The sequence below is a fragment of the Typha latifolia genome, chromosome 1, assembly GCF_019914945.1.
Source record: "Typha latifolia isolate L0001 chromosome 1, TyphaL0001v2, whole genome shotgun sequence".
NCBI lineage: Eukaryota > Viridiplantae > Streptophyta > Magnoliopsida > Poales > Typhaceae > Typha > Typha latifolia.
The window spans coordinates 17,363,964-17,389,567 of NC_133086.1; the positions used below are offsets into that span (position 1 = coordinate 17,363,964).

General features: G+C 37.7%; 3 protein-coding genes and 1 long non-coding RNA gene across 7 annotated transcripts; 2 read left to right on the forward strand and 2 right to left on the reverse strand.

Moving 5' to 3' along the window:
- Window positions 1-1,241: 1,241 nt before the first annotated feature.
- On the reverse strand, window positions 1,242-12,688 carry LOC140792868 (protein REDUCED CHLOROPLAST COVERAGE 2). Its single transcript, XM_073144093.1, has 23 exons — window positions 12,468-12,688; window positions 12,282-12,343; window positions 12,092-12,184; window positions 11,942-12,014; window positions 10,455-10,832; window positions 10,290-10,354; window positions 10,078-10,209; window positions 9,954-9,995; window positions 9,222-9,755; window positions 8,970-9,130; window positions 8,162-8,669; window positions 7,785-7,847; window positions 7,580-7,681; window positions 7,093-7,410; window positions 6,893-6,985; window positions 6,711-6,812; window positions 6,493-6,597; window positions 6,089-6,222; window positions 4,705-4,888; window positions 4,368-4,499; window positions 4,165-4,277; window positions 3,799-3,880; window positions 1,242-3,702 (listed from the first exon to the last, which is right to left on the reverse strand). Exons 1-23 carry the CDS (start codon window positions 12,535-12,537, stop codon window positions 1,681-1,683), a joined length of 5,568 nt encoding a protein of 1,855 aa, XP_073000194.1. The 5' UTR covers window positions 12,538-12,688; the 3' UTR covers window positions 1,242-1,680.
- An 846-nt stretch (window positions 12,689-13,534) lies between these two features.
- LOC140794096 (uncharacterized) lies at window positions 13,535-18,658 on the forward strand. Of its 2 annotated transcripts, XR_012110060.1 has the most exons (5): window positions 13,604-13,649; window positions 13,763-13,855; window positions 15,302-15,391; window positions 17,718-17,834; window positions 17,939-18,658. It is a non-coding gene; the product is annotated as an uncharacterized lncRNA (long non-coding RNA). The 2 variants fall into 2 exon arrangements; XR_012110059.1 differs by having other exon boundaries at window positions 13,535-13,855.
- LOC140794087 (aspartyl protease family protein At5g10770) lies at window positions 15,800-18,064 on the reverse strand. 2 transcript variants are annotated; one of them, XM_073145952.1, is made up of 3 exons: window positions 17,887-18,064; window positions 16,439-17,311; window positions 15,800-16,312 (listed from the first exon to the last, which is right to left on the reverse strand). In XM_073145952.1, the coding sequence occupies exons 1-3, from the start codon at window positions 18,062-18,064 to the stop codon at window positions 16,041-16,043; spliced, it is 1,323 nt and encodes a 440-aa protein (XP_073002053.1). In that variant the 3' UTR covers window positions 15,800-16,040. The 2 variants fall into 2 exon arrangements, with proteins under 2 accessions (XP_073002053.1, XP_073002044.1); XM_073145943.1 differs by having other exon boundaries at window positions 15,800-17,311.
- Window positions 18,659-19,141: 483 nt separating the features above from the next.
- LOC140794077 (uncharacterized) lies at window positions 19,142-24,755 on the forward strand. 2 transcript variants are annotated; one of them, XM_073145920.1, is made up of 6 exons: window positions 19,142-19,521; window positions 19,865-20,116; window positions 20,531-20,704; window positions 20,787-20,893; window positions 21,395-21,735; window positions 24,051-24,755. In XM_073145920.1, exons 1-6 carry the CDS (start codon window positions 19,399-19,401, stop codon window positions 24,629-24,631), a joined length of 1,578 nt encoding a protein of 525 aa, XP_073002021.1. In that variant the 5' UTR covers window positions 19,142-19,398; the 3' UTR covers window positions 24,632-24,755. The 2 variants fall into 2 exon arrangements, with proteins under 2 accessions (XP_073002021.1, XP_073002031.1); XM_073145930.1 differs by having other exon boundaries at window positions 19,153-19,634.
- The last annotated feature ends 849 nt before the right edge of the window (window positions 24,756-25,604 follow it).

Here is a 25,604-nt window from a genome sequence, read left to right on the forward strand (position 1 = left end):
ATTTTATTTTATCAAGTCACCATCTCGCATTTAATTTAAGGCTATTCACGCGGCTAGACTTGATCAATGTCTACTTTCTACCGTCCAGAAAAGAAAAAGAAGAAGCTGAGACTCGAGCAGATCAATTTTGATTCAATCATCCTAACTTGAAATCAATATTTCTGTACCAAATTGACTGAAACCAAGCAAGGGAAAGGAGTATTTAGTCTTCTATTTAGCTGATCAACCTGCCGGCTTTTATTGTATCCCAATGGTTGAGACATCTAATTTCATGTTGAGATAGGACTCTCCTCTTAGTGTCCACATATAATTTCATGTAAACATTTGGCTCACATGATTTATTCTTGCTTAGTCTCTTCTAGTCATATCAACTTGGAGTTAACAAAATAAGGCAAGGTGTAACAACTCAAGGCAATTAAGCTAGGTGGTAGACGTTTCACAGAACATCAATATAGGAAATCTTATTGAATATTTCCTTACCTTTTGACTTTCCTTCTTGGCTCTAGTTCTAGAGTAAAGAGGCAGTGACAAGCTCTAACAAACTTTTATCTTTCTTAAAAGCATATAGTTAGACACGACTTGGTAGATGAGATAAGAATGACCATTGGTTGATCGAGAAAGATCAATGAATAATTATCCTAGACCATTATTTTTCATTTTGTCCTCATGTTCTAAAGCAGACACCTTGTAACTCAGTATGATGAACTTTATTTTTTGAGAAGGATTTCTCAACAGGATAACATTTCTACAATCTTAGGGATCGCCACACTAATCTGCTATTCACATCAAACATACAATAGTGAGGGTGAGTGTCAGATGTATAAAGTATTGTTTACAGGTCTGTCATAACCTTCGTTTGTTTAGAATATAAGAAGTATTGCTTTCCCTTCTCTATAATAGCCAAAAATTAAACCGCTATAGTATGGATCACCTATTTAACAACTGAAGATGAATTCCAGTGTTAAATTGGCATTATGAAATAATATCATTCAGCAATATTTCTCTACAACTAGGCTTAGGAGTCATGGTCAGCTCACTAGTATCATGACTTGTGTATAGAAATGGAGGTTGTGTATGTTCAACAGAATATTTAGCCATAAACATGGAGGTTGTAGAATAGAGGAATAACCATATGTGCAAATCAAAGAAACTGGGGAGCTCGGAACACTAAGTTAAACAGAGTATATAAGGAAGCAATTCATACAAGCAGGAAGCTTCCAAATAATTTGCCAATAACAGCATTTTACAGAATTAAGGAACCAGTCTTACTATTATTTTTATTCAATCCATTCCTGGTAGACAAACGGGATTTAGTCTTTTTACAGATTCCCATAATTAGTAGACTAGTTGACCGATCAAGAAATAACTCAAAATTTTAAGTCGGCACTGCTGTTTCAAATGACTAATGGCATCAAGTGAAGAGAAAAGAAGAAAACCTGAACTAATTGCCTTCATGCATTCTTTTGCATTTTAAAATGCAGCAGAAGCACTGCGTTCAACTTCCGCGGCGGATCTCGCTCGCTGTTCTCAAATCTAAGTAACATAAGCATGGAAATATCCCTCACGGGAAAACAATTTTCAACTCAGAAAGAGTTTATGTTTCTCAGGGTCGTTTAATACCTCATAAAACTGTACCGTCCATTTGAACATGGATAATTGTGACTCAATGATGCCTGTTCCTTAACTAATAACCTCAACAACCTCAGCTTCTCCATCACTGTAATCAGCCCAACACTTCGCCTTTTCCATTACTACTAATGTATCAGCAGCTTCTCCAGCTACCATAGGATCCTCTGAAGGGGATTGCTGAGTGGTACTTTGCTCAGCTTCCATGGTGACTACTTTGCCTTCTATAGACTGCTCAGAGTCTACGTTTTGATTGTCATTCTCAACTTCCACAACATCTAAGTTACTGCTATCATTTCCTCCGGTACTGGCTTCATTGTTTTCTACTTCAGAGGATACAGGCGTAGGTGACATCACCATACTATTTGGTGAAGGTGGAAAGCTATGCGGGGAAAGTGGAGCACCATTTGGTGAAGATGGAAACTCACTAGACAACGGATAGCCATTAGGAATCCAAGGTTGGCTTGGTACAAACTCAGCAGCATTTGGATTCATCACCTTCTGACTAAAACCATTCCCGTCGGCAGGAAGGATTTCAGCATTCTGCACAACAGGCTTGTTACGAGGGCCCCTATTTCCTGATCGATTGTACCCGCCGGCAAGCCGTGGACCGTAAGGAACCCTTGCAGTGGCAGATTGATGAGGGTGTTTACGAACAGGAATTGTCAACATTGGGGGTATATTTACCGGTGGGGGCAAGAGTCCGCTATGTTCTTTGAAGCCAGGAATCGCAACTGAACCAAAAGCTGGAATAGTGGAAGGACTGAATGGAGCTGCAGCTGCAGAAAGTCTGCTGCTCGATTCTTTAGCAGTTTCAGTTCCATCCTTTTTGCATTCCATCAGGGGAGACTTTTCAATTTTGCCTCCTCTGGACAGCTGGCCAGGCATCTCATTTCTTACATCTATCTCATCTTCAGTAGAAGCAGAAGCATCACTTTTGGGTTCAAGTGAAGACGAAAGATCTCTGCTATCTGTCGCTGCACAGCTTCCAACTTCCGGGGACTCTGATGATTCTTCTGAGAGCGGAGTAACTGCCTTGCAGTTCACTGTGGAAGTCTCTATCTCTTTTGAAATCCTTCCATGATCTGCTAATAGTTTGTCTGATGATTCTGATCCTTCCAAACCTTCCAAACTCAGAGACTGGGAATCCACGTCTTCACCTTCCGGAGATGTTTCTAACACTTTCTTCTTTCTTATTTCTACATCTTTTTTCTCATGAGCATGATCATTAGTCTCCTTGGAACAAGATGTAAGAATATCTGTATCACTTGCCTCCTGGGCCTTTTTCTGCCCTTCATGATCCACAAAAACCTGATCACCTGAAATTTGCTCCACTGATGCTGGTTCTTTGGTGACATCAGTCTCCTTCTCGTCGGAATCCTTTTCTTTCATCAGTTGATCTTCTATTGCCTTAACAATAGTTCCTGGTGCAGCCAATGCCACTTCTTTGTATGACAATGATTTTCTTGTCGACTGCACATTAATTGGAATTGTAGATGAGACTGACTTGGCAGCTAAAGCTGTAACTGCAGGGCTGGCTGGTGCTGACTTGGAAGTAGTAGTAGATTTTTCAGAGCTGTTTGAGGAAACTGCGTTGGCATTCTGTTTGGGACCAAAAGTTGAACTCTTCACCAACTTCTTCGCAATAGGGCTAATAGCATCAGTATGACCTGTCTCATTAGGTGAAACTCTTGGGGAAGGGAAGCTGGCTGGTGGCCTTCCTTTGTATCGCCCATTATCAGAAGTACTCAAAGAATTAGTATTTATCTTTGCTAGGCTTGGCCTCCTTACACTTGCACCAGACTTGCGGCCTCCCTGGTATCGCCCCTTTGGGACAGCTTCTTGCCATCCCTCATCAGATGTGTCTTCCTCTGTGAAATCATCTTGCGGATTTAAAGATACATGAGTTACAGTGACATCAGGTTTCTCATCTTTAGATTCCACAGGCTGAGCAGTGGTGCTGTTCTCTTTATCATTAGAATTTTCATTCCTTGCATAATCTTGATTTGGCACTACATCTCTGTGATCACCATCATCGCCTGTTTCCCACTTGTTTTGGCCAACACTGCCTTTAATCTGTGACATAAGACATAGAGAAGTAGCAAATTCTTTTTCAGATGGATAAAAAAGCATTGTAGGGCGTTACTAAACCCTATAAGAGAAAACCAATACCTTAGCACGGGCCTGTTTCTTTTGAATTTCTCTTGCTTTGATCTCTGCGTCTGGGTTAATATAATCCAGAAGATCTGATACACTGAAGAAAGAGACAAATGATTGGTAGAAAAGTAGATGTGTTTGATGCAATGAATTATGTGAGGTCTATAAGGATGCATGAATGTAAGCCACAAAATACTTTCAATACCATGTAACATTATATAAAGCAGCTTAATATCTCTTGATGTATAAACTACAATAGAATGACAGCTGTCTGACTATTCTTGGTATCTTATGCATCTTCATTCATTTTAAAGTAGAGTTTCCTAATGAAAATTATTACAGAATAATGATAGCACGCATCTGTTATCTATATATGTTTACCTGAGATGACCTTTGCTGGCAATTGAAGCATCAGGCTTTGGAGTACCATTTCGTGCGGCTTCCTGCTGCTCAACTGCCTTAGACTCGAAATACTCGAGCCATGCAGCAGCATCCTACATGAGTTTCAAAGGTTTATAGTAAGTAGTTATAATAACAGGAGGAGCACTGAAAGTCATCAAGTAGTGTGATAGATATGTTTTTACCTGCGTGCGAAGATCTTCTAATCCAAGCTTTGCTTGAAGTATGCGTAGTGTGGTTTGCTCATGTTGGACACTAAGAGAGTATGCTTCCATTAAAGACAGGGCTATGGCAATAGCATGATAACTGGCTGCAGTCTGTGAATAAAAGATAAACCAAATTAATGCTCATGGAAACAGCATGCAGTCAATGGAGGGTATCCTTCTTCCATTAGTAGTAAATTATATGTTTGAATTTTAAAGGTGCACCTAAATGCTTGGCATAGGTGGATATCTGAGATTGCATAGACATACACAATCAAAGCATGCCACACATGCATGTTGCATGAGAGAGAGAGAGAACCTGTATGTGATCAGCACCAAGAAGTCTTTGGTTGCATTTCAGAGCTTCGTGCAGGTACCGAAGTGCAACATGAACATTTCCTAACCCTTCTTCCATCATTGCCACATTGATGTAAGTTGCAGCAGTGTTAGGATGTGAAGGGCCACATGTCAAGTGTAAAAGATACAAAGCACGATTGACATACCTGAAGCAACGCAATAAATTGATTATTATCGCAGACAAGGAAAAGGAATGACAACTGACACAATAAAAGTGTCTAAAAGAGAGGTAAGAATTCATCTTCTTATTCCTGGTTGTTTCAAGATATCAAAGGTCCAGTTCTTCCAAACAAGGCATCATGCCATCAATAAAGAGCCTTATAGATGAAGGCTTAAATATGCTTCTCTTTCATTATTAGCACACAGGAAAATATTGCTTCAATTGTTCCACCAATTATGTAATTGCCCAGAACTCCAATGGACAGTCATATTTTTCAGCGATATATATATATAGATATATTACAATATAGTATAATATAATATAATACATCTATGATGGAAGAGAGGGAAGTAGGAAAAGACATGGTTGTTTTGGTTCCTGAAAAACATGTCATCCCGTGATTGTCCACAAGTGTACCTTCCACTATATTCAACATTTCAGTGGAACACAATGTTTACAAAACTCACTGAGAAGAAATATAATTCCTGAATAGGAAATATGAAGCCTCAGTCATAGCATTACCTTGAACACTTTTAGCACGGTATGTTATTTCAAATCATATATCTACTAGCTGGGAAGTGAATAAACCAGAACTAGATGCTAAGTCAAGGATATGAAATAGTTATTATGATTAAAGGAGTATACAATTCTAATCCTAATGAAACCATACTGTTGACCACATTTTGAGAGTAAAAAGTCATGGGATATCCACTCTTTGAAGATTTCATACAGTGCCAACTTTCCGCAAGTCAGGTATTCCAAACATATGTGAAGCACAAGTTTTAGGCTTTATTATCTAGGCCCGTGAACTCTTCACTAGCAATAACCAAGTAACTGAGCAAGCTAATGTTACATTCTAAATATTTACTAGTACCCTGTTCCACCATCAATTTGTTACGAGATCTAAGATGAGGATCACTGTAAAATGATCAAGCCACAAGAAGCATTTCAGGAACACTAAAGTCTCATTTTCCAAAGAACTTGGAAGAAGAAGACTCACTTATCGACTTCACAAGTTTGTGGAGTTTACCATCAAGGTCTAAGATGATATTGGTGTAAAATCAGGCAAAACATGCACAGACATATATATGTGCACCAAAAGCGTCAAGAAAGGACATAATGTTTATATCAGCATTTTTATAACATTAAAAGAATTTAAATTGTGGTTCATGAAAAAATAACTTACTTCAGTGCTAATTCTGTATGTTGAAGGCGATAATAGAAAACAGCAAGATCACCATAACTTTTCATCGTATCTGGGTGATCAAGGCCAAGTTCTCTCTCATTAATATCCAGAGCCTTCTGTTGATAAATGGTTGCCTGCTTGTCACAAGAAGCAATTAACATTCTGAATATCAGCTATTGATGTATTTATGACGTAAAAATGAAAAACACATCCTGGAGAAATCAATATTCTTTTAAAAAAGATGTGCAGCTTTGTTCTGTTCGACAGTTCTAACTTAATAATATCTATTTCCGGAGAAATTGTCAAGCATATTACTATGTTGCATACCTATCAGCTTAATACTGTAACTACCCTAGTTGATAGTTAATCCAAGATAGAGGAAAAAAATATTTCCAGGAATTTACCTGGTTGAAATCTCCAGTATGGTAGAGAACTACAGCTAAAAGGCTATATGCTCCTGCTGTCATTCTGTGGTATGGGCCACATACTGCCACAAGTTTTGCAAGTGCCTTCAAAGTCAAATTTGAAAGTTCTTAGGGTTTGATAATGACCAAAACCAACTTTAAAAATAAAAAAAAAAGAAGCTAAGCATAATGAGAGAAATCCAATAATGCTTTCTTACCTTTGTACCATAGTTAACAGCATCCTCCAGTTTGCCTTTGTCCAAGGAAGTCTTTGAAGATTCCAATAGTGTGCGCCCATCTGCAGATGAGCACGCAACGTGCTGTAGAAAAGAACACAACAGTTTGCATCATATTAAATTTTGAGTCAAATTTAATTCTCAGGGGCAAAACATGTTCTTACTTTGTAAACAGGAACCATACTGATAATATCTGATTTCCTGAAAGGATGTGAGTTATCCATATCATAGTCTCTAGGAACTAGCTCGAGTCCCACCTGCATTGCAGAAGTTCCAATGTAATTTGTGGGTCCAGAAACATAAAATATTTTGGTCGTCTAAAGTATATGTTGAAGTGAAAAAGAAAATGACTGGAGCTTAGCACCTTGTGGCAAAGTCCACGTAGAATAGCATACTTCCTCAAATCAAGGGATTCTTCATTCCATCTCCAACCAAATCTCTTATCTAGAAAGATCTCCAACCATTTCTTCTTGAGATTATTATCATAATTTAGATTGATATCAACATTTTCTGCCGGCAATGATCCCAGAAAAATATTTAAGCATGAGGCTATCGACCCTGCCATGTCATTCTTATTTTCAATGGCTGCAATAACAGCCTGCAATATATGCTTAAAAGCTCGAACTACCATCTCATGTATGCAAAGGGACTGTACGTGTGGGAGCTTGTCTGCAAGTTCAATCTGGTAAAAAGAAAATAACACGAACAAAGGAGACTGCTTAATAAGTAGCATATCAAGGTATAGCAATAAAAGTTTCAACAGTCTTTAATGTCATAAAACTATAAAAGTACACAATTATTGACCTCTGCTTTTCTAACCAGAAATATGCTGGAAAAATTGGATTATTTACCACGCGTCCTAATGAAGACATCCGCAGGCCCCTGGTGTGCATAAAATCTGTCAATGTCCTTCCATCAACAGGAGAAAGTTCAAGAGAACCAAAATCTGCTACCTGATAATATAACATCAGAATGTCTTGTGACTTTTGTCTAATGGAGCCTATCATAATGATTTAATGAAAGAAGAACCAGATAGGAAAATGAAGACAATCTTACCAACTTAGGTAGGGCAGTATCCTCGTAGTATTTATGTGCCATCTTTATCAACTCATCAGGCGTCTGCCAAAATCAAAGAAAACACTGAGTTGAACAGCTATATTAACTACCTCCGACCATCAGGTCAAGAAGTTAAAAAAACAGTATTCAACTTGCTTGCTCAAGTCTAATATTCATAAGAAATAGTAAGATAAATGAAATCAGCTAAACAATAGTGCTGCTGACTCAGAAAGTATTGAAAACGAATAACAGGGAGAAACAGCTTATATCTGAATCTTAATTTTTACTTGACCAACCTAACCTAGATTCAAATTCAAGAAGACAATCATGGTGAATGATGCAGGTGCCTGTAGGTACATGTAAGGGGCAGGGAAAACCTTAACATGAAGGCCAGTGTCAGATTCCTTCAGGCGAAGGAAGGCTGCTTCAGGGAGCAATTTCTGCAACACCATTTCTTTATCATCCTTTATATTGGTGCCATCTGCCACTTGCGTCTTGCTTGTATTAACGGCATCAAGTGCAGAATTTTCTCTGGCAAGATCAGTCTTATCACTCTTCTCATCTATCTTCTTCTTAATCTCCTTAAGCTGACCAAACTGTTTACCTAGGCCCTTGACAGTAGGTTCAACTTTAGTATCTTCAGTTTTCTTAGGCTCAATCTTCCCTGAAGCTTGATTCTGCAAATGCTGCACCCAGCATGCACCAAGTTCCCATCTGATTGACATACTCTGTTTTGTATCCTCAGCTTGCAACTTCAATAGACTATCTCCTATTATTTTTCTTACGAAGGACGTAGTAGATTGCAAATCTTCAATGTCTGTATTTTGTGGCCTCTGGATCCCACTAGATGACTGAGTAGACGATTTATGCAGAAGAGTTCTCAAGCTGCAGATAAGAAGTAAAATTCCATTACATATTGCCTTTTCTTCTTGGGAATCATATTTCCGTAGTAGTTAGAGTAGTTTAAAAAAAAACCAAAATTGCATGCTTGTAATGCATTCATCCAAGACTAACTGCAACATCTACATACAACTAATACCATCAAACATTTCCCCAACTACCAGGGATCATCTCATGAATCACTGTGGACAATCACTGCCAATAAAGGCTATCTCGAGCATCAAAAGAATGCAGATAAACCATTGAGAATATTCATCACATGGCTTAAATTCTCGCAGAACATACCTATTAACATTTAAAGCATTGCTACCTCCCTCAGGCTGATCTTCAATTTCAATGTCCTGATGATTTGGAGGACTGCCCAACAAACCAGCATCTACTGGAACTTGGACAACAGCTGTACATCCACAATGTCTAACAACTACTACAGCAAGAGTAGCAATGTCCTGCAAAGTTACAATGCCACTTCAGCATTTGACAAATACCCCCTTCTATTATTTATTATTAAAAGTGACATTCTCAATATATGATGCTTACATGTACTGTTGCACTTTCATCAGCTGTGATACCTTTGAGTAAATTCCTTCGAGCAAGCTCATCTGTAGATAGTCCTAGTGTCTGACTTCCATCCAATTTGATGTCCAACTTAGTACTTGCATCGGATTTGTCTCTTGTAACTGTAATTCTTAAATCTCCAAATTGTTCCTTGCGCAAAATTGCATCAGACGAACCATTTGTCATGTCATCTAAGATACTATGACTGCCAACAAGCTGTTGAATAACATCAACAGCTTTCAGGACAGCGACATCGACAAATAGGCAGTGAAGAAGGAATGCTTTCCTATCTCGGACTTGTCTCTCCTCAGCTGTTTTGCATGGCATAGCAGCCAAAATTGCAAATTCTTTTGCCCATGGTCTGTGATCGTTCTTTCCATCTCTTCCCTGACCACCACTATTGCCACCCCAAGATTCATCCTCGGTGGGAAGAAGGGGAAAAACTGATGGCAAGTCAGCAACAATTGGGGGAACCACCCATGTGTTTGCCCGAAATCCATAAGGAAGATTCCCAAACTGAAACAAGGTGAACGAAAATGGTAACAAAGAATCATAGATCTATTTCTCAGAATTAATTCTTAGATGGCGTTTTTCCCAGTGTACACTTAAAGTTCGTTAGGAGACTAACATTATTACCGGGGAGATCACTTACTTTACAAAAGGTTTACAATGTTAGGCACAACAATTACAAACATAAAGTAGAAAAAGGCACACCTTATTATGTTCAATAAAAGCTTTCATGAGGGACTTGTATGCCTGCAGATTAAGTCAATTTCTCTATCAATGTCCACGAATTAAGAAAGAAATGAATGGAAGTGAGCTCTAAATTTCTACTCACGCCATCAAATGCCCGGCTAATTTGCTGCAATAGATCCACTAGGGAATGCATGAGAAGCGTCCTCCTTCCTGCCGGATAAAATCCACTTCGACATGCCACAACAGTCACTGGCTTTCCATTGCAAACTCTCACCTGCCCATCAAATTCCCACCTTCATTTAATCAAAGTTATACATAAAAATCCAACTTTGACAAAGATAAAATAAAACTCACATCAATCTGGAAGAAATCATCCTCTCTTTTGTCCTCGACGAACGGCCGAGACGACCTCCTTATATCTGCAAACCATAACAAAAACCCAATTCAAAAGTCCTTCCTTTACCCAAGAAATCGTTCTAGAAAACTGAAAAAAGAAGTCAATGGTGGTAGGAAACTAACAATTTAGAGGTGGCGAGAGGTGAGAAAAGGAGAAGAAGTCGTAGAACTGTCCGAGCTTGGGCGGAGGGTACATCGGCTCATCTTTGTGATTCGCGCCGACGGATGCCGTGGTGGAGTTTGTCGGGGACCCGGGCTTTGCGGTTCCTGTATTCTTGGAATTTGGAGTGGGATCGGGTGCTCCGCCACGGGGGGAGTCGATGGAAGGAGGAAGAGAACCGGACTGCGAGTCGCCCTTCCCTCCTCCGGCCGGAGAAGGCGGCACCGCAGGTGAATTACCTCCGGCATTCTTCTCCGGAGAAGAGCCGAAGGAAGTAGTGCAAGCGACGATGTCGAGGAGGCGACGGATGTGAGCGACAGCGAACTCTTCGGTGTATTCATCTGCGAGGGAGGAGAGACGTCGCGATAAGAATTAGGGTAATGATTCGATACTAACCAATTGGTTATTAAAAATAATTTTTATCAGACGATAAGTTAAAAGAGTATATAAGATATTTTAAATATGTGACTAGATTAATCGATAAAAAAGTTAGAATTTAAATATTTTCTTATTACTTATTCTTATAACAGTTTACTATTATATAATAGGAGTGTAACTTCTATCAATTTATTATTATTTTTTATAAAAAAAAATATATAGTAAATAGAGAAATAAAATATAACTAATTTACTCTTACAATTAAAAAAAGTGAGTAGTAGTTCCTATTAATATTACCTGTACTTTCGGTTAATTTTATCTAGTATTATTTAATCTCAACCATTCGATTAGAAAAGAGAAATTAATAATTTTTATTAAATTACTTACCTAAGAAGAGTATTAAGGGTTGTTTTGCATATGGCCACCAGCTTATTTGGATAATTCCACTTAATTATCACAAATCTATATTCAGAATATATATAAATATTTTTCTTAATTTAAAAATATATATAAATTATAAAAAAAATATGTAAAATAGTAATACTTCGTTGTTCTCTTTATTTTTACATGTAAAAAAAAAACCTTCTGTGTAAGTTATACAGCAAAATACTCTCGGCATCTATACTTTTGAAAACCTCCCAAAAAGAAAGCTACTGATCCCTTGCCAAGTGCCAAGGAAATCTGTCAAAAGAATCTTCAAATTACTTGCAAGGTTTGGGATAGTGCTGCACTATACTATATAGTTCAAGCTCTTCCGGTAATGGTTTCGCTGATGTGAAAATTTGAAAAGTACAACGCGCTTAAATAAAAGTTTGAGCGAGCGTTAGTACGGTCAAAAAACTCCATTTTGTCCTAACAAATGTCAATTATGATGGGAATATATATATATATATAAATGATGGATGTCACATGAGCCATGATTGGTTCCCTCATTAAACGAATGGTTAGGATCGAAGTATGACTAATGACACCCTATCTTTAAGACGTGAACTGTGGACTGGACGTGTGCATGTGTGGGTATCTTGGGGAACAACGAAGAACCAAACCAACGGTGTATGATGTAATTTGTTACCTTCAACGATGGTGAGATGGCACGGCTTTAAAGAGATGATCTCCACCGTATCCTTCAGCTTACTTCCTCGTACCTGGGTTCAAGTGCATCACGGGTGAACACGAATCACAGCCGTCTATTAGGGGGATCTGACGACTAACTAGCTATTACCTCGTGGGACAGGGAGTAGTTGGTGAGGTGGCATGTGTCCACGTGTACGGCTAGAAGCTTGCGGATGTCGAGAATCCGGTCCGTTGATATCCCCTACACGGTTTAACATGATACGTTTATCGTACGCCGAGCAATGCATTGGCGCTAAGGTACGCGCTATGCGTAGCTTTAGGATTAACGATAGAATTACCTTGAGCGTGAGGTGGGTGTAGTCGGGGGTCTCAACGGTAACGTCAACAACGGTCGGCAAAACTGCAGTTTAATTTCCGCAAACCACATTCGTTCAGAAGAGATAAGATATAATAAGAGAGAGGAAGGCAGAGATTAGAGATTAGAATCGAAGGGGAGGAGAGGAAATTATTTAACCAGACAACACCTTTCTCTTCCTTCTTCTTCTTTTCGCCCTTGGCCTTGTGAGGCTTGGCTTTCCCTGCCTTGGGAGCCATCAAGCATCAAGATTTTGGAGAGTCTTCGCTCTTCTCTCTCTTGGGCAGAGCTAAACTTACGGGATTGCTGCAATCTTTGTGCCGAAAGGGGTGGAGTAGGTGAAGGGAAGGTATAAGGTACGGAGGAGATGAGGAGAGAAATTAAGGATAGAGGAGGGGATAAGGTTTTATGGCTCTGCTTCTTCTCACTGGCTTAAGCCGTGAAGAGATAGAAAGAGGAGGAGCCGAGAGTGAGGGAGAGAGAGAGAGAGAGAGAGAGAGAGAGAGAGAGAGAGAGAGAGAGAGAGAGAGAGAGAGAGAGAGAGAGAGAGAGAGAGAGAGAGAGAGAGTGTATAAATTTTTTTGTTTACAGGGAGAGAAGGGGGGTTGAGAGGGAGAGAAGGGGATTAGGGGCCTCTCATTTTATGGCCAGAGACCATCCCCTCATCTCACCAAAATCTCTCCCTTTCAATCCATCCCTTCCAGCTCCTCCTTCTCGTGCCCTCCACTCTATCCATATCCCATCTTTTGTTTGTTTCTTGGGAGTCCTCTCCTCTGAGAGACTTCGGATTAATTTACCACCTGGTAAATTTAAGCATGTTTAAGTTCTGTAGATGGCTGCCATGATTTGAGCACTTGTTACCGTCCTAAGTTCATACATTGGATAATAACTTGGTGACAATATTTTGTTTGTTAGATGCAAACTCGCATTGAAAAATGAAATAGGTAATGGGTCTATTTTGTGCCTGCTCTGTAGTTTTTCCAAATTATATATATTCAGATAAAAATACTTCAATCAATATCCATTTTCTGATAAGATTGTTCGAATACAAATATGGATGCCAATTTAAAAGGCATGCTCACAAAACTTAAATACAAGGTGTTAATTTTTCACTCGACACGACAACTGATAATTGGAGACGAGGAAATAAGTAATACAAATAAAATTTCGAAGAGAGATTTTAATATTTAGCCTAAATTTTAGGGTTAAAATGTATTTTGTCCTATAAATATTCCATATGCTATCCACTGGTCAGATACTCCTTTATAGAAGTTCTGTTATCCAATTCAAAATCCCCTTTTTGGTGAAGATAAGGGGATCGGATAACTACCCTTAAGAAGAGGAGGAAAAGGTATTTAGAACTTTTTAAGGGTGCGTTTTGAAATTATCAGAAACTATAAGGGCGTTATTCATAACTTACTAGTCTTCTTTCCCCTCCTATGACCTTGAACCCTCTTTTCCTAGCCGGTTCTTCCTTGATCACGTCGACCTCCACTTATTACATCGACGGATTCTGCTCTCCTTTGGCCCAGATAGGGCCTTGCCATTGATGATTTGGTAAAATTCTTTTTATTTTTCCTTCTATTATTAGGTTCTACTTTTCATAGTAAGAAGTTAGAGATGGTTTGTTCTTCTGATATTTTGATGGAAATTGCATCTAGAGAAGCTTTGTTTAGTCTTCAACTTGGAAAAAGAAAAGAGTAAATAGATGATCTCTAGAAAAAGAATAACAGATCCCTGTATGTCATGAAATGATATTTCAATGTTATTCTTCATAAGTTTCAGTGCAGAATTGTATGAAGCCTCTAGACATTCAATGGCAATTCATACTGAGTAATTAAATTTCATGAGATTCTCACAATTCTAAAATTTCTCACTGTTAGCTGACCCAATTGAATGAAGAAATGTGCTTACTTCTAGGTCAAATTTGTTCTTTCGATTGGATCATTTCATTTTTTTTAGTTTATCAGTAACTGAAAAGCTGCATAATATACACTGTAAAGTAAAATGCATTCCCTGTAACGAAACTTATCGTATTGTTATTTTTTTGCATTTGTTGTGTTCCTATTTCCTACTCACCAACTGACAGGTGGGGCTTTCCCTGCCTGACCCAGTCAATCAGCGGTAGCATTAGCTTCTTTCTGAGAAGAGGAGATTTTGAGATTCCAAAAATTAGAATCAGTTTCTCTGTTAACATTGCAAGAAACAAGAGTTATGAGTGTGGAAAGAAAAGTTTTGAGTTACTTGTTATCAGGTGGTAGATTTACAATTGTGTAAAAGAAGTTATGGAATGCTTGTTACTTATTCTCCGGTGTTACCGATGCTGAAAACCATTGTTCATGATCAGTTGATGCCAATATGTACATCTATATCTGAGTTGGATTTATGGCAAGTGGGAATGACAATATGTAAGTCTATTCTCTGATCTATCTCATCATTTGGAAACCAACATACATATAAGTATAATATCTATAAATGTGAGGGAAGCATCTTAAAACTATGTTATTGACTAATTTCCTTTAATTGTAACTATCATATATTACTTATAATTGAAAGGTTTGAAAATCAGTGATTCTCGTAATATAGTCTGAACATATTTGTACCATATGACTTAATGTTTAATCAAAATAATCGCTAGGGAAACTGCAGGACGCTGAAACTCACGAACTTGATTGTAGTGAGAACAGCAGTTTGAAATTTGAGCAGTTAAGCATGCTCCTGGTTTGGCAACTTGTGCAACTATCTAGTCTGTCTCGGACTTCTGTTTTGCTTGTTCATATATAAGAAAATTGATAACTTCTTACAAGTTCTATCTGCATATTACTCAAGAAAATATTGTAATGGATGTATAGCATTGAGTAGGATGTCACAGTTGCATGATTATTTTTCCTTTTCTATCAAGAATGTACCATTATCTATTAAATGTACTCATTGATATCTTTACTGAATAATATAACGTCCAATTAATGTTCATATATGCAACTCTTACATGCTCATGTGCAGGACATTCTCCCGACAACCTTGACATCATATTATCCAGGAATATTTGTTGAACTAAGATACTTTCTGTGGTCATTTCTAAACAAAAGGAAGGTACCTGATGTTTCTGCGACTCAATGAATCCGTCTAGTTATATGCAGCTCTATTTTCTTTCCTAATTTATGAATGCCTTGGGTGTTTCAGACCTATGATGTTTGAAGTTATTGTTCAGTTTCTTGTAGTGAAGTTCATGAATGCTTTAATTCTTTTTTAGATATTCAATTATTCTCTTCTTCTGCCACTTGTATTTCAAGTTGTCTAGATAGATTTAACTTTTGTAGAGTAATAATTCATTTTTATAATTTGCATAATACATTGCTGATGCTATTGTTGTGAAACAATTTCCTCTGTGCTACAGAAATAGGGTTTCGATACGACAACCAAATATTGGAAACCTAATGTTCGTTACTTCATTCAATACAAATTGCAGATCAGATCAAAATCAAGAAACACACATGCGGATTAAAATAAAGAAACATGGAGAATCTACTAATAGAAATTACATAAAACTTATAATATCGTCTTAGTGTTTCCTTCACATCAACAAGGCTAATGTACTGCCACATATTGCCTCTGGCGTCATATTCAAACACCAAAATTTCTGTTACCAGTCACTAGTCCTAAATCTTCGAATCGCAATACTTATACACTATTCACAGAAGGCATTGATTGTTTTAAATCTATTTCTCTTTCAATTCGCATTTTAAGTATAATCACAAGTCTCCATTGCAAACCCTATCCTAGATCCTGCTGTATCATATATGACCCTCAAATTTTTCTGCTGATAATTTCCGAGAATTCCAACTTCATATTCGTAGGAAAGGCTAGCTAGAGCCAAACATACCTGAGAAGCATCATTCTTAACAAAGTAAAGAACTCCACTAGCGTCCACCTCCACCGTCACATTACCTTCGAGTTCCAACTTAATTGTAGGAATTTTCACTTCCGTGTAGCCAGCCAAGTTAAAACAAGTATCTAAGATAGAAAATCCAGGTGCAATAGGATAACCAGAGAATTGCTTCAAAAACTCAGATTTTACTGCATTGTAGACTGAAGGAACTAGCCTAGTAATTACTGTCCCTGAATCAATAAGAACCTTACCAGTGGAAAATCCTGAAGCTTGAACCTTTACCCCACCAATGCTCATGCCAGTAAGTTTGAGAAAATAAAAAGGACCCTCCAGTGGATCTGAAATCATTTTAGTGTACACGACCGGAGTTAGATTTCTATAGATAGAGGAATCAGCACCAAGGACTAGAGAGCCAGATGAATCATATTCCTTCATTGGCAAACAATAGGAAAAGACACCTCCAAATTGAGTTATAGTTTGAGATACCAAAGAGATTTGAGACCTCCCTAGCCCCATTAAACCAGAAGTTCCTCCAAATAGGCCTTGGTTGTTTCTGCCGCAGCCAAATAGAAAACTTTCTATTATGTTGCCAGCTAGATTGATACTGTCTTGAGCTAGAACTCCACGGGTGTAGGATCCATCACCGTAGCTGAGGGCATAGTCGCAACTTGGCTGATCGATATCACAAAAGTCTGAAACACCAGTTGATAATTGTAGGGAGTCACAAACTGATGAGTTGCATGCTATCGTCTTGTAAGATGATGAGATGGATGGATCAAAGATGGGGTCTTGTTGGCTATAGCATGCCGTGCATGGTTTGCATTGAACCCAGGTGAGGTCGCTTCCTGTGTCAACAATCATTGACATTTTCTCATTGCCGAGTTCAACCGCCACAACGTAGTTCATAGTTTGGAGCTCTACACCTGATGTCAGAGGTATTTGCGCTTGGGATGACCATTCCTGTGTCCTGCCAGATCTAGAATTCTCAATCTGGGATTGGAAGGACGAGACCCGTGCATTGTCAGAAACTAAAAGGTTCCAAGTTCTATATTCTTGGTTCTTCTTTGGCCCCAAACAGTAACTATGGTGCCTCAGTTCTAGTATTGCTGTACTCTTTTCTCTTCCTATAGATAAAGATCACAACAATCAGAACAGAGAAACAATGAACCAGATAATTTTAGTATTCTGGCATTACTTGTAAGATAAAAAGTGTAGTAGGGACTGAGAAAAAGTAAGTTATGATGCGTTCATATTATAGCAGTCAAATATACAGACTGCTCCATTTAGGTGAATCAGAACTGTAGTACCAAATAGACATTATGTCATGAAATTACATCACATAGCTGCCGATCTGTACTTTGTAGTAATAATTCTTGCATCACTTGCACAAAGAAATATCAGGTATGGATTTTGTTGCTTTGTACCACATAAACTAGCCTGGGAAGAAAACAAATTCTAAACAAATTCTAAACAAATGAATTTAAGAAGATGCAGTTAATTTTCACTGTTTAACTTGTAACAATCTCCCAGTTTTCCTTGAAGAAGCAGGAGGAAGAAGACGCTTAGATGCACTAAATGTTTGGATCTTTCTATTCTGGAACATGGGGAATGGCCCATCACGAGGAAGAACATAAACATTGAGGACTAGTATGAAACCCAATGAACTTAAATACCCAGTACTTTTTTTTGGTAGACTTACTTGACCTCTGTGGGAGACATTTCTGAACAGGCTTGTTCTCTTTCCCCTGCAGCTTCTGCAAGGAGACAACCCTTTCCTCTTCAAGGCAATGGATGGCATCTCCAGCCCTAAACAGAGCAACAACAACAAACCAAAGTAGAAGTACTATTGAAGGGAGATGGCTTGTTACCTCTACCATTGCAGAGATTACAAGGATGGAGTGCAACAGAGGCTTCGTTGGATATGAGTGAGAGAAGAGTGTGTTGGCCTAGTAGCAGAAAGAGAGAGAGAGAGGAGGAGGAGGAGGAGGAGGAGGAGGAGGAGGAGGCTAGGGTTAGGATTGATAGGATAGATTCTTTGTTTGATGGACTTTGGCAAAGGAACAAAGGAGAAGAAGCTGGCTCTGAGAAATTATTGGAGTTTCACATGCATGTCCTCCCACAGGCATTGGTCAGCTCAGACTCATCAGCTATTCTTCCACTGTTCCTGGTTGGCCACATTCTTCCACTTGTATTTCATGTGAGATGTTAACACAAAACTAACTAGGAGCAATCAGGAGAGAAGTTTGAGCATAGTTTTTGTAAGCCAAATAACCTATCCTCTTCTCTAGAGCTGCATTAGTTGTTATAATTTAATCCCATTGTGGTCCTTGTTCTCTAGTACTACTGCTGCATTGTTTTTGTTTAAACATAGTTTGTTAGTACTAGAATGATAAGACTACTCCAGCCAAGGAGGGGTTCTTGTAATGACAGAGACACTTCCTAAGAGAAATACACTATGGTTACTAACTGCATTATTACATTGTTTATTAGAGAAGTATTAAAGCTAAAACAAAGCGAACTTATTCTTGGTTATTTGTATGTTTGGGTTGGGCTTGGGCCGCCAGCTTTAAGTCCTTGTTTATGCCGGTTTAAGATGATCTTATTTTAACTTACAATGTATAAGAAGATTCCGATTCCTTCCTTCCTTTTTCTTGGATAATTGTTAAGATTATAATTCATCAGTAACAATAAAATTGTGCTATAATATTAAGGATAAGGCCGACTAATATACTCTAGTGATTGAGTTTTTATCTTCATAACAGAACGTTATGAGTTTGATTCCTTTATCCATGTTGGGATTAATATTTAATAATATATATTTTTTACTTGTGAAGAAATGGCATCGGAAGATGACACGTAGGAATCATAGTATTATCCATAATCTCCGTAAACGGCGTCTTCTTCCTCAATTTTCAAATAAAAAATTCCACGTAAGATTTGGTGCTACTCAATGCACCAAATTCTTGTTATTTTATTCCCTTCTCCAAAACCGAAAGCTTCCTCTCCAGTCTCCACCTCGCGGATTCCCTCTGATCGCCTCCTTCTACAGCTCGATTCTTCTTCCTTTACCTCCAGTTTCGATCTACAACTTTACAAGTTCGATATATCTGGGGTTAGGGTTGGGGTTTTCTTCGATTCTTCTCCAGAAGGCGGGAAGGAAGCTGGTGGATCAGTGTGTGTCGCCCTCTAGGGCTTTCCTGCTGGTGATCTGATGGTAAAAATGCCGAATCCGGCCGCGCCAGAGACGGTGGAGGTGAAAGTGGAGGTAGAGGATCCATTGGATGAGGAGCATGGCCCTTCCAATAAGAGATCGAAGCCAACTGCTCCTCAACAAGTAAATCCTTCTAATCTTTCTCTCTCCAATCTTGGGATTTTCGCATCCTGATGAATGTTGAGATCTTTCAAGTTCTTGATCTTGGATCATGCCGCTCCTGTACTGTTAAAAAGGTTTTTCTTCTTAATCCGATATTAGATTTGGGTTCAGAACAACTAGTAGTCCTCTAAGGGTGAAAAGTTTCTCGATCTTGAGCGGAATAATAAATATTTTAGGTGAAAAAATTGTCGTAGAGTTTGCACTTCATTATTATTTAGATTTTAATTCGTACTACTAGTGATTGGATTTGTGTTGACTGTACACTAGAAATGGAACTCAAAGTTTAGAGTTTGGTTATTTACAGGAAACGTATAATAATATACTCGATGAACCTAGCCCATTGGGTCTACGGCTCCGAAAAAGCCCGTCATTGCTGGATTTGATTCAGAAGAGTCTTTCCGAAACAAGTTCTTCAAATGCATCATGCATAACGAGCACTGGAATTTCTGAGTCTGGAAAGAAGAAAGAAATTATATCCACTGCTGTTTCTGGCTCTACTGACAGGTTGAAAGCTTCAAATTTTGCTGCAGATATATTGAGGATTGGGAATTGGGAGGTAAGGAATCCTTGTTTTGACTGAAATATGAGACCTTGATGAAAGGATCGCCTTTGTTTCCTCTGTAGTTAAGGGTATGTGGCTCTCTTAAATGTCAATGTGCTCTTTATTTAGCGGATAAATGCGATAGTTTATCCATTGTAATCAAATGTACTATGTCAAGGTTGTTATTAACATTCATGTGGTAGTTTAATCATAGATATAACACTGTTAGTTATAACAGTGTGACCATTTATACATGTTGAATTGACTGGATTATCTAGAATCTTGTGCATTGTCATTGATTAATGGTATAATGGAAGGCCAATCTCATGCTGTAGAATATTGGGGGTCTGGCAGGAAAACTTTTAACCTATAGTGTCTTTCTCAAGTTGTTTATAAAGGAAAGATTAACTGAATTCCTTTGGTGAACAGTGTGTATCAAGATATGAAGTTGATTTAGTTGCAAAATTCTATTTTGCAAAGCAAAAGCTTGTTTGGGAAATTCTTGCCGGTGGTCTGAAGAGCAAAATTGAAATCCAGTGGTCAGAAATTACAGCTCTCAAGGCAACCTTTCCTGAGAAGGGGCCTGGAACCCTGGATATAGTGGTAACATCAATAATGGCAGTACATAATTCTGAGTTCCTCCTTTGTTTTGCTATTTAACCAGCACTCTGCTTATTTTGCTTAGTTGGCAAGGCCACCTCTTTTCTTCAGAGAGACTGATCCTCTGCCTAGGAAGCACACAATATGGCAGGCTAGTACAGATTTTACTGGTGGCCAAGCAAGCATACACAGGTAGGACTAATTGTTCTAGATACCACTAGAAGCTAACAAATTGTCAAATTCTATTTGCATGTGGAGTTGAAAGCACAATGAATAATATTTGGTACCTTTAATGAATATATTGAGATGGATGATGATAGTCTCCCACTCTGTTCTGTTGTTTTCTTTAACAACTTGGTGCGTGTTGGTAAATGGTGGTAGAGATTAGTATCTATGAATGAGAAGACAGTTCATCACTGGATATGCATGTTACTTTTCCATCGATTTTCTCTCTTCTTTTCTTTTTTCCCAATGTTCGTAGGAGCCATCCAATAGCTTATTTCTTATTTACTATCTCTTCAACACCATTTATTATCCAATAATTTTTTGTAATAATATCCTTATCCTAAAATCTGCTATTTCCTCATCTTCATGAGATGCTAGAAATTCTGTTTGTGCTGGTGCCATAGTGTGTCTACTCTTATTTTTCTCTTTTCACCTACATTTCTAAATTTTCCCAAACTTTTTTTGCAGGAGGCATTTTCTACAGGGTCCGCGTATCTTGCTACGCAAGAATTTTGAAAAACTTGTTCAGTGTGATCCACATTTAAACTTTTTGAGCCAACAAGCAGATGTAGTATTAAAGTCCCCATATTTTGAACCTCGTGGCTCTGTATCTGAGGAGGATCAACCTGAACCAACACAAGGCCATGATTTTAGTGACCAGAAAGATGATTACGTACCCTCCTTCTCAGGATTCAGTGATCTTACTTCATCATCTGCTGCTTCATCAATATCCACCAAGAGTAAAGTGAAGGGTTCTGTTGGAAGGACGCCGAAATTTGTCTCTGAAGCAACTTGTTCACCAAGATCAGGTAAATGACTGTTATGTCTGCTTGATTCACAAATGTTTCATCAAACACCATATTTTGCACATTACTATCCTTTTAGATCCAGTTTCCTAGTAACAAAGGCTGGATAAGAGGGTCAATTCCTACCTGTCCCACCAAATACGGCAAATTCTTACAAGGTTTACTGAAAATCCAGGTTGAGAATTTTCAGAAGTTCTCTTCTTTGTTGTAGCTTTATATCTCCAGGGCATTAATCCATTGAGGTGCTGGAATTGCTTACCTCTAGTTTTTCGTCCTCTTATTCTCTAGGGTAGAATATATTACCCACATGCAATACCATTTGAGCGATAAAACTAAAAGTATGGAGGATACTATAGATGATAAGTACAACTCTTATGCACAGGCATGAGCCTTCGCAGGAAGCATAACTTGCCAATGGGAATTAATAATAAAAAGTTAAAAGAACCATGCTGTTAACTTGACAATTTAAAGCAAAATAATGCATAGATCCAGAGAGGGTCCCAGTGATCCCAATGTATGAAGAGGCAATAAGTAAACAAAATTATCACCATGTCTAGAGGTTGTTTCTGTGATTCTGTGGAGTACAGGGTAATAAATCTTACTGGCTTACTTCCATATAAGTGATGCCTTCCAAGTTCTAAACTGTCAGAAAACAATATCTGATCAAATCAAGAATTAGAAAATAAGATAGATAATATTGCAGTTAAGAAATAAGACACGAGTGGACACAGTGAGTTGAAGTAATATTGTAATATGTACCTTATTTTATGAATAACCAAATATGCAACAGAAATTGGTCCTCAAATGGAATGAAATATATTTGAGTAAGATAATGGCGCTTCTTTAGACTTGGAGTATGCCACATACACTACAGGGGCATTTGGCACTTGGGAACTACTTTTTAAGTTATCTTGTTGTCTAAGTGCCCAATCAAACTTCACCACCCATTAATCATTACCAGGGATAAGGGACACTACAATGAAAGAACACCTTTTTGCCGTCGATGCGTATTCTCAATAAGGATCAGCTTTCCAATTCTTATCCTTGGACTGAAATAACCCAGCCAATGGCATCTTAAGATTATAAGGAAGGATGGTATTTGCTTATGTAATACCAGCATATTTAGCAGCTAGGTATGGCCTTTCATTTTGCAAATTCTGATAATTTTTTGTATGAAATTTGTCATGTTAAAGTTTTTTTTTATAAAAAAAATAATATCAGTTTGTAGTTGGCCATTAATGCATTACTGAACTTATATCATTTTTAAGTTTCTTTGCTTTCACCTGCTGGCTGCTGGCTGCTGGCTGCTGGCATACATAAAAGATAGTAATTGATTCACTACCTACCTTCTAAAGTTTTTTGTTTGCTCCCTTATTATTGTTCGGTTTATTATATTTTGATATATCCAATGTCCTTCTCTTTCCATAAGCAACTGTGATTATGGGCACGGCTTATCTTGAAGGTTCGATTTGGTGTGTAATTTTGGATCTTTTTAATATATTTTTTGTTTTGTTCTCTTAGGTGGAGTTTGGTTGCTGGTTGTGAGGAAATCTAGTTTAGTTATTCTTATTATTTTACTCTTAAAAATAATATCTCTAATCTGATTTAGAAAAATAGGGTGTTTGATTGTAAACTAGAATAGTAGTGTAATAATTATGTTTAGTGAGACAAATTTAAACTAAAAGTAAAAATAAGATGTCATTATTTTCTTTCTTTTGTGACTTCATGCAACTACCCTTGGTAGTGGGAAATACTTGTGATTTGACATAAAATTCAAATTAAAGTATTCCTTATTCTAGTTTAAGGAGTGTAGATCGAGGATATTTTAGGTAATTGATCAAAATATTCTTTGGAGTTGATAGATGTAGTACACCGAAATAATATTATTAATTTTAATCTTCACCTCTAAAAATGTGTTCATTTTGTGAGCTTTGTTTTACAATGTATACTTTTATCTGCACAATGCGTAACTATAAAACAGTAATGCACGTCTATATAATCATAATACTTACTTTTACATAAGCAGTGCAGCTTAGTAGGTATGCAAATGCATATCTATTCGCACACAATGCTTGCTTGTAAATATGTAATGCATATTTATAGGTAGACAATGACTATTATTTTAAGTATGAAATAATAGTTTTAATGTTTTATAATTACGAAATGACAGATTCTGTACTTTGTTCTTGCCAATGGTAAAATGTGAAATTCATTCTAAATGGGGAGAAAAACTAGTTTAGCCTACTATTCTCTTTTGATTGCTTGATGTTAATATTCTTGCCAGTAATCCCACTCTAATATTATTTTTTCTGCACCAGGTGTGGTTTCAATATCCGATACTCAAGCCATCAACAACAATGGTACCTGTGGAACAGAAGATATGAAGAACTGCAATAACTGGTGGGATCAGCTGAAAGTCCCTGGGCTTCGTGGATCCATGTCTGTGGATGATTTGGTAAACCACATAGGAAGTTGCATTTCTGAGCAGATGGCATCAGGCAGTCCATCTTTGCCTAGATTAAAAGCTTTGCCGACAAAAGAAATATTAGAAGATGTTGCCCAGTACCTTCTCAGTGATACCCAAGCCTCGTCTGCCTCTGATGAAAAATCCCTCATGGCAAGGGTCAATTCCCTCTGCTGTCTGATTCACAAGGACACTCCTGTGACCCAAGACCCACAAACAAAGAACAGTGACGATATGGCCGGAGATGCTGACTTGGAGAGCTCAGATGATGATCCTGACTTGCAACTAGATAAAAATTCTGGCCATGATGCTCCGCCACCTCCAGTATCTAGAACAGAATCTTTTGGAGATCTATTGATGCACCTTCCTCGTATTGCCTCGTTCCCTCAGTTCTTGTTCAATATATCGGAGGATTCTGAAAATGAGGCTAGGTGATTTCCCACCCTATTGAAAGAAAAAAGGAAGTTAATGTAAAGATTATGTTAGAGCAATAATCAGATGTCTCTTTTTGTACGTATGGATACATATGAATGTGGAAGCAGGCAGTTGGTTCTCATCATCTTCATCTTACACAAATTTCACGCCATACAAACTGATATATTTGATGTTTAATAGTTGAGCTTTTGACCAAAGGTACTGCTACATGGAAAATAAATAAGTTTTGCAGTATAAGATTGTTCAAATTATTTTCAAAGCTAATATAATTTTTATTAGCTTAGTAAATTGCTGTCTCAGACAATAATTTTAACTCAATTAATCACTAAACCAATATGTTAAAAAAGCGATTAAATTTCTTTTCTTCACAGATTTATAATTCACCGTCAAAAGAGCTATTTATTATAAAGATAAATGAACTGAGAAAGAATGCTATGCCGATATATTAAAATATTATATATAAATCATTTGTTTAGGAGAGCGAATTTTTAATTATTCTTTGTGACAGTTTTCTAGCATATTAGTGTAGTGATTAATTGAGACAGTGATTTGCTGAGTTGGCAAAAGTTACAGTAGATTAGGTTCTTTCGCCCCATCATGAATCATCTTCATTGAGGATCAAGTGCTCTCTCTCTCTCTCTCTCATGGACATTATAAATAAGAATGAAAACGAGTTGAATTAACTTTAACTTGACTCGTATTTGTACCGGAATCGGACATATACCGGTGCAAAAATTGCTCCTCTCGACGATACAAAAACAAGTAAAAAAATAATTGGATTTAGATAGAATTATAGGTAAATTCGTGAGATACGAATAGCAAATATTCATTTACCTGAAAATAAATAGTTAGTAAGTACTAATTAATAACACAAACCCATCTATCCGACCCAATGCGACCCATTAACAATCTAGACTAAGTAGGGGTGAAAAGTGAAAACAGATCCGCTACCCATTAACAATATAGATATAGA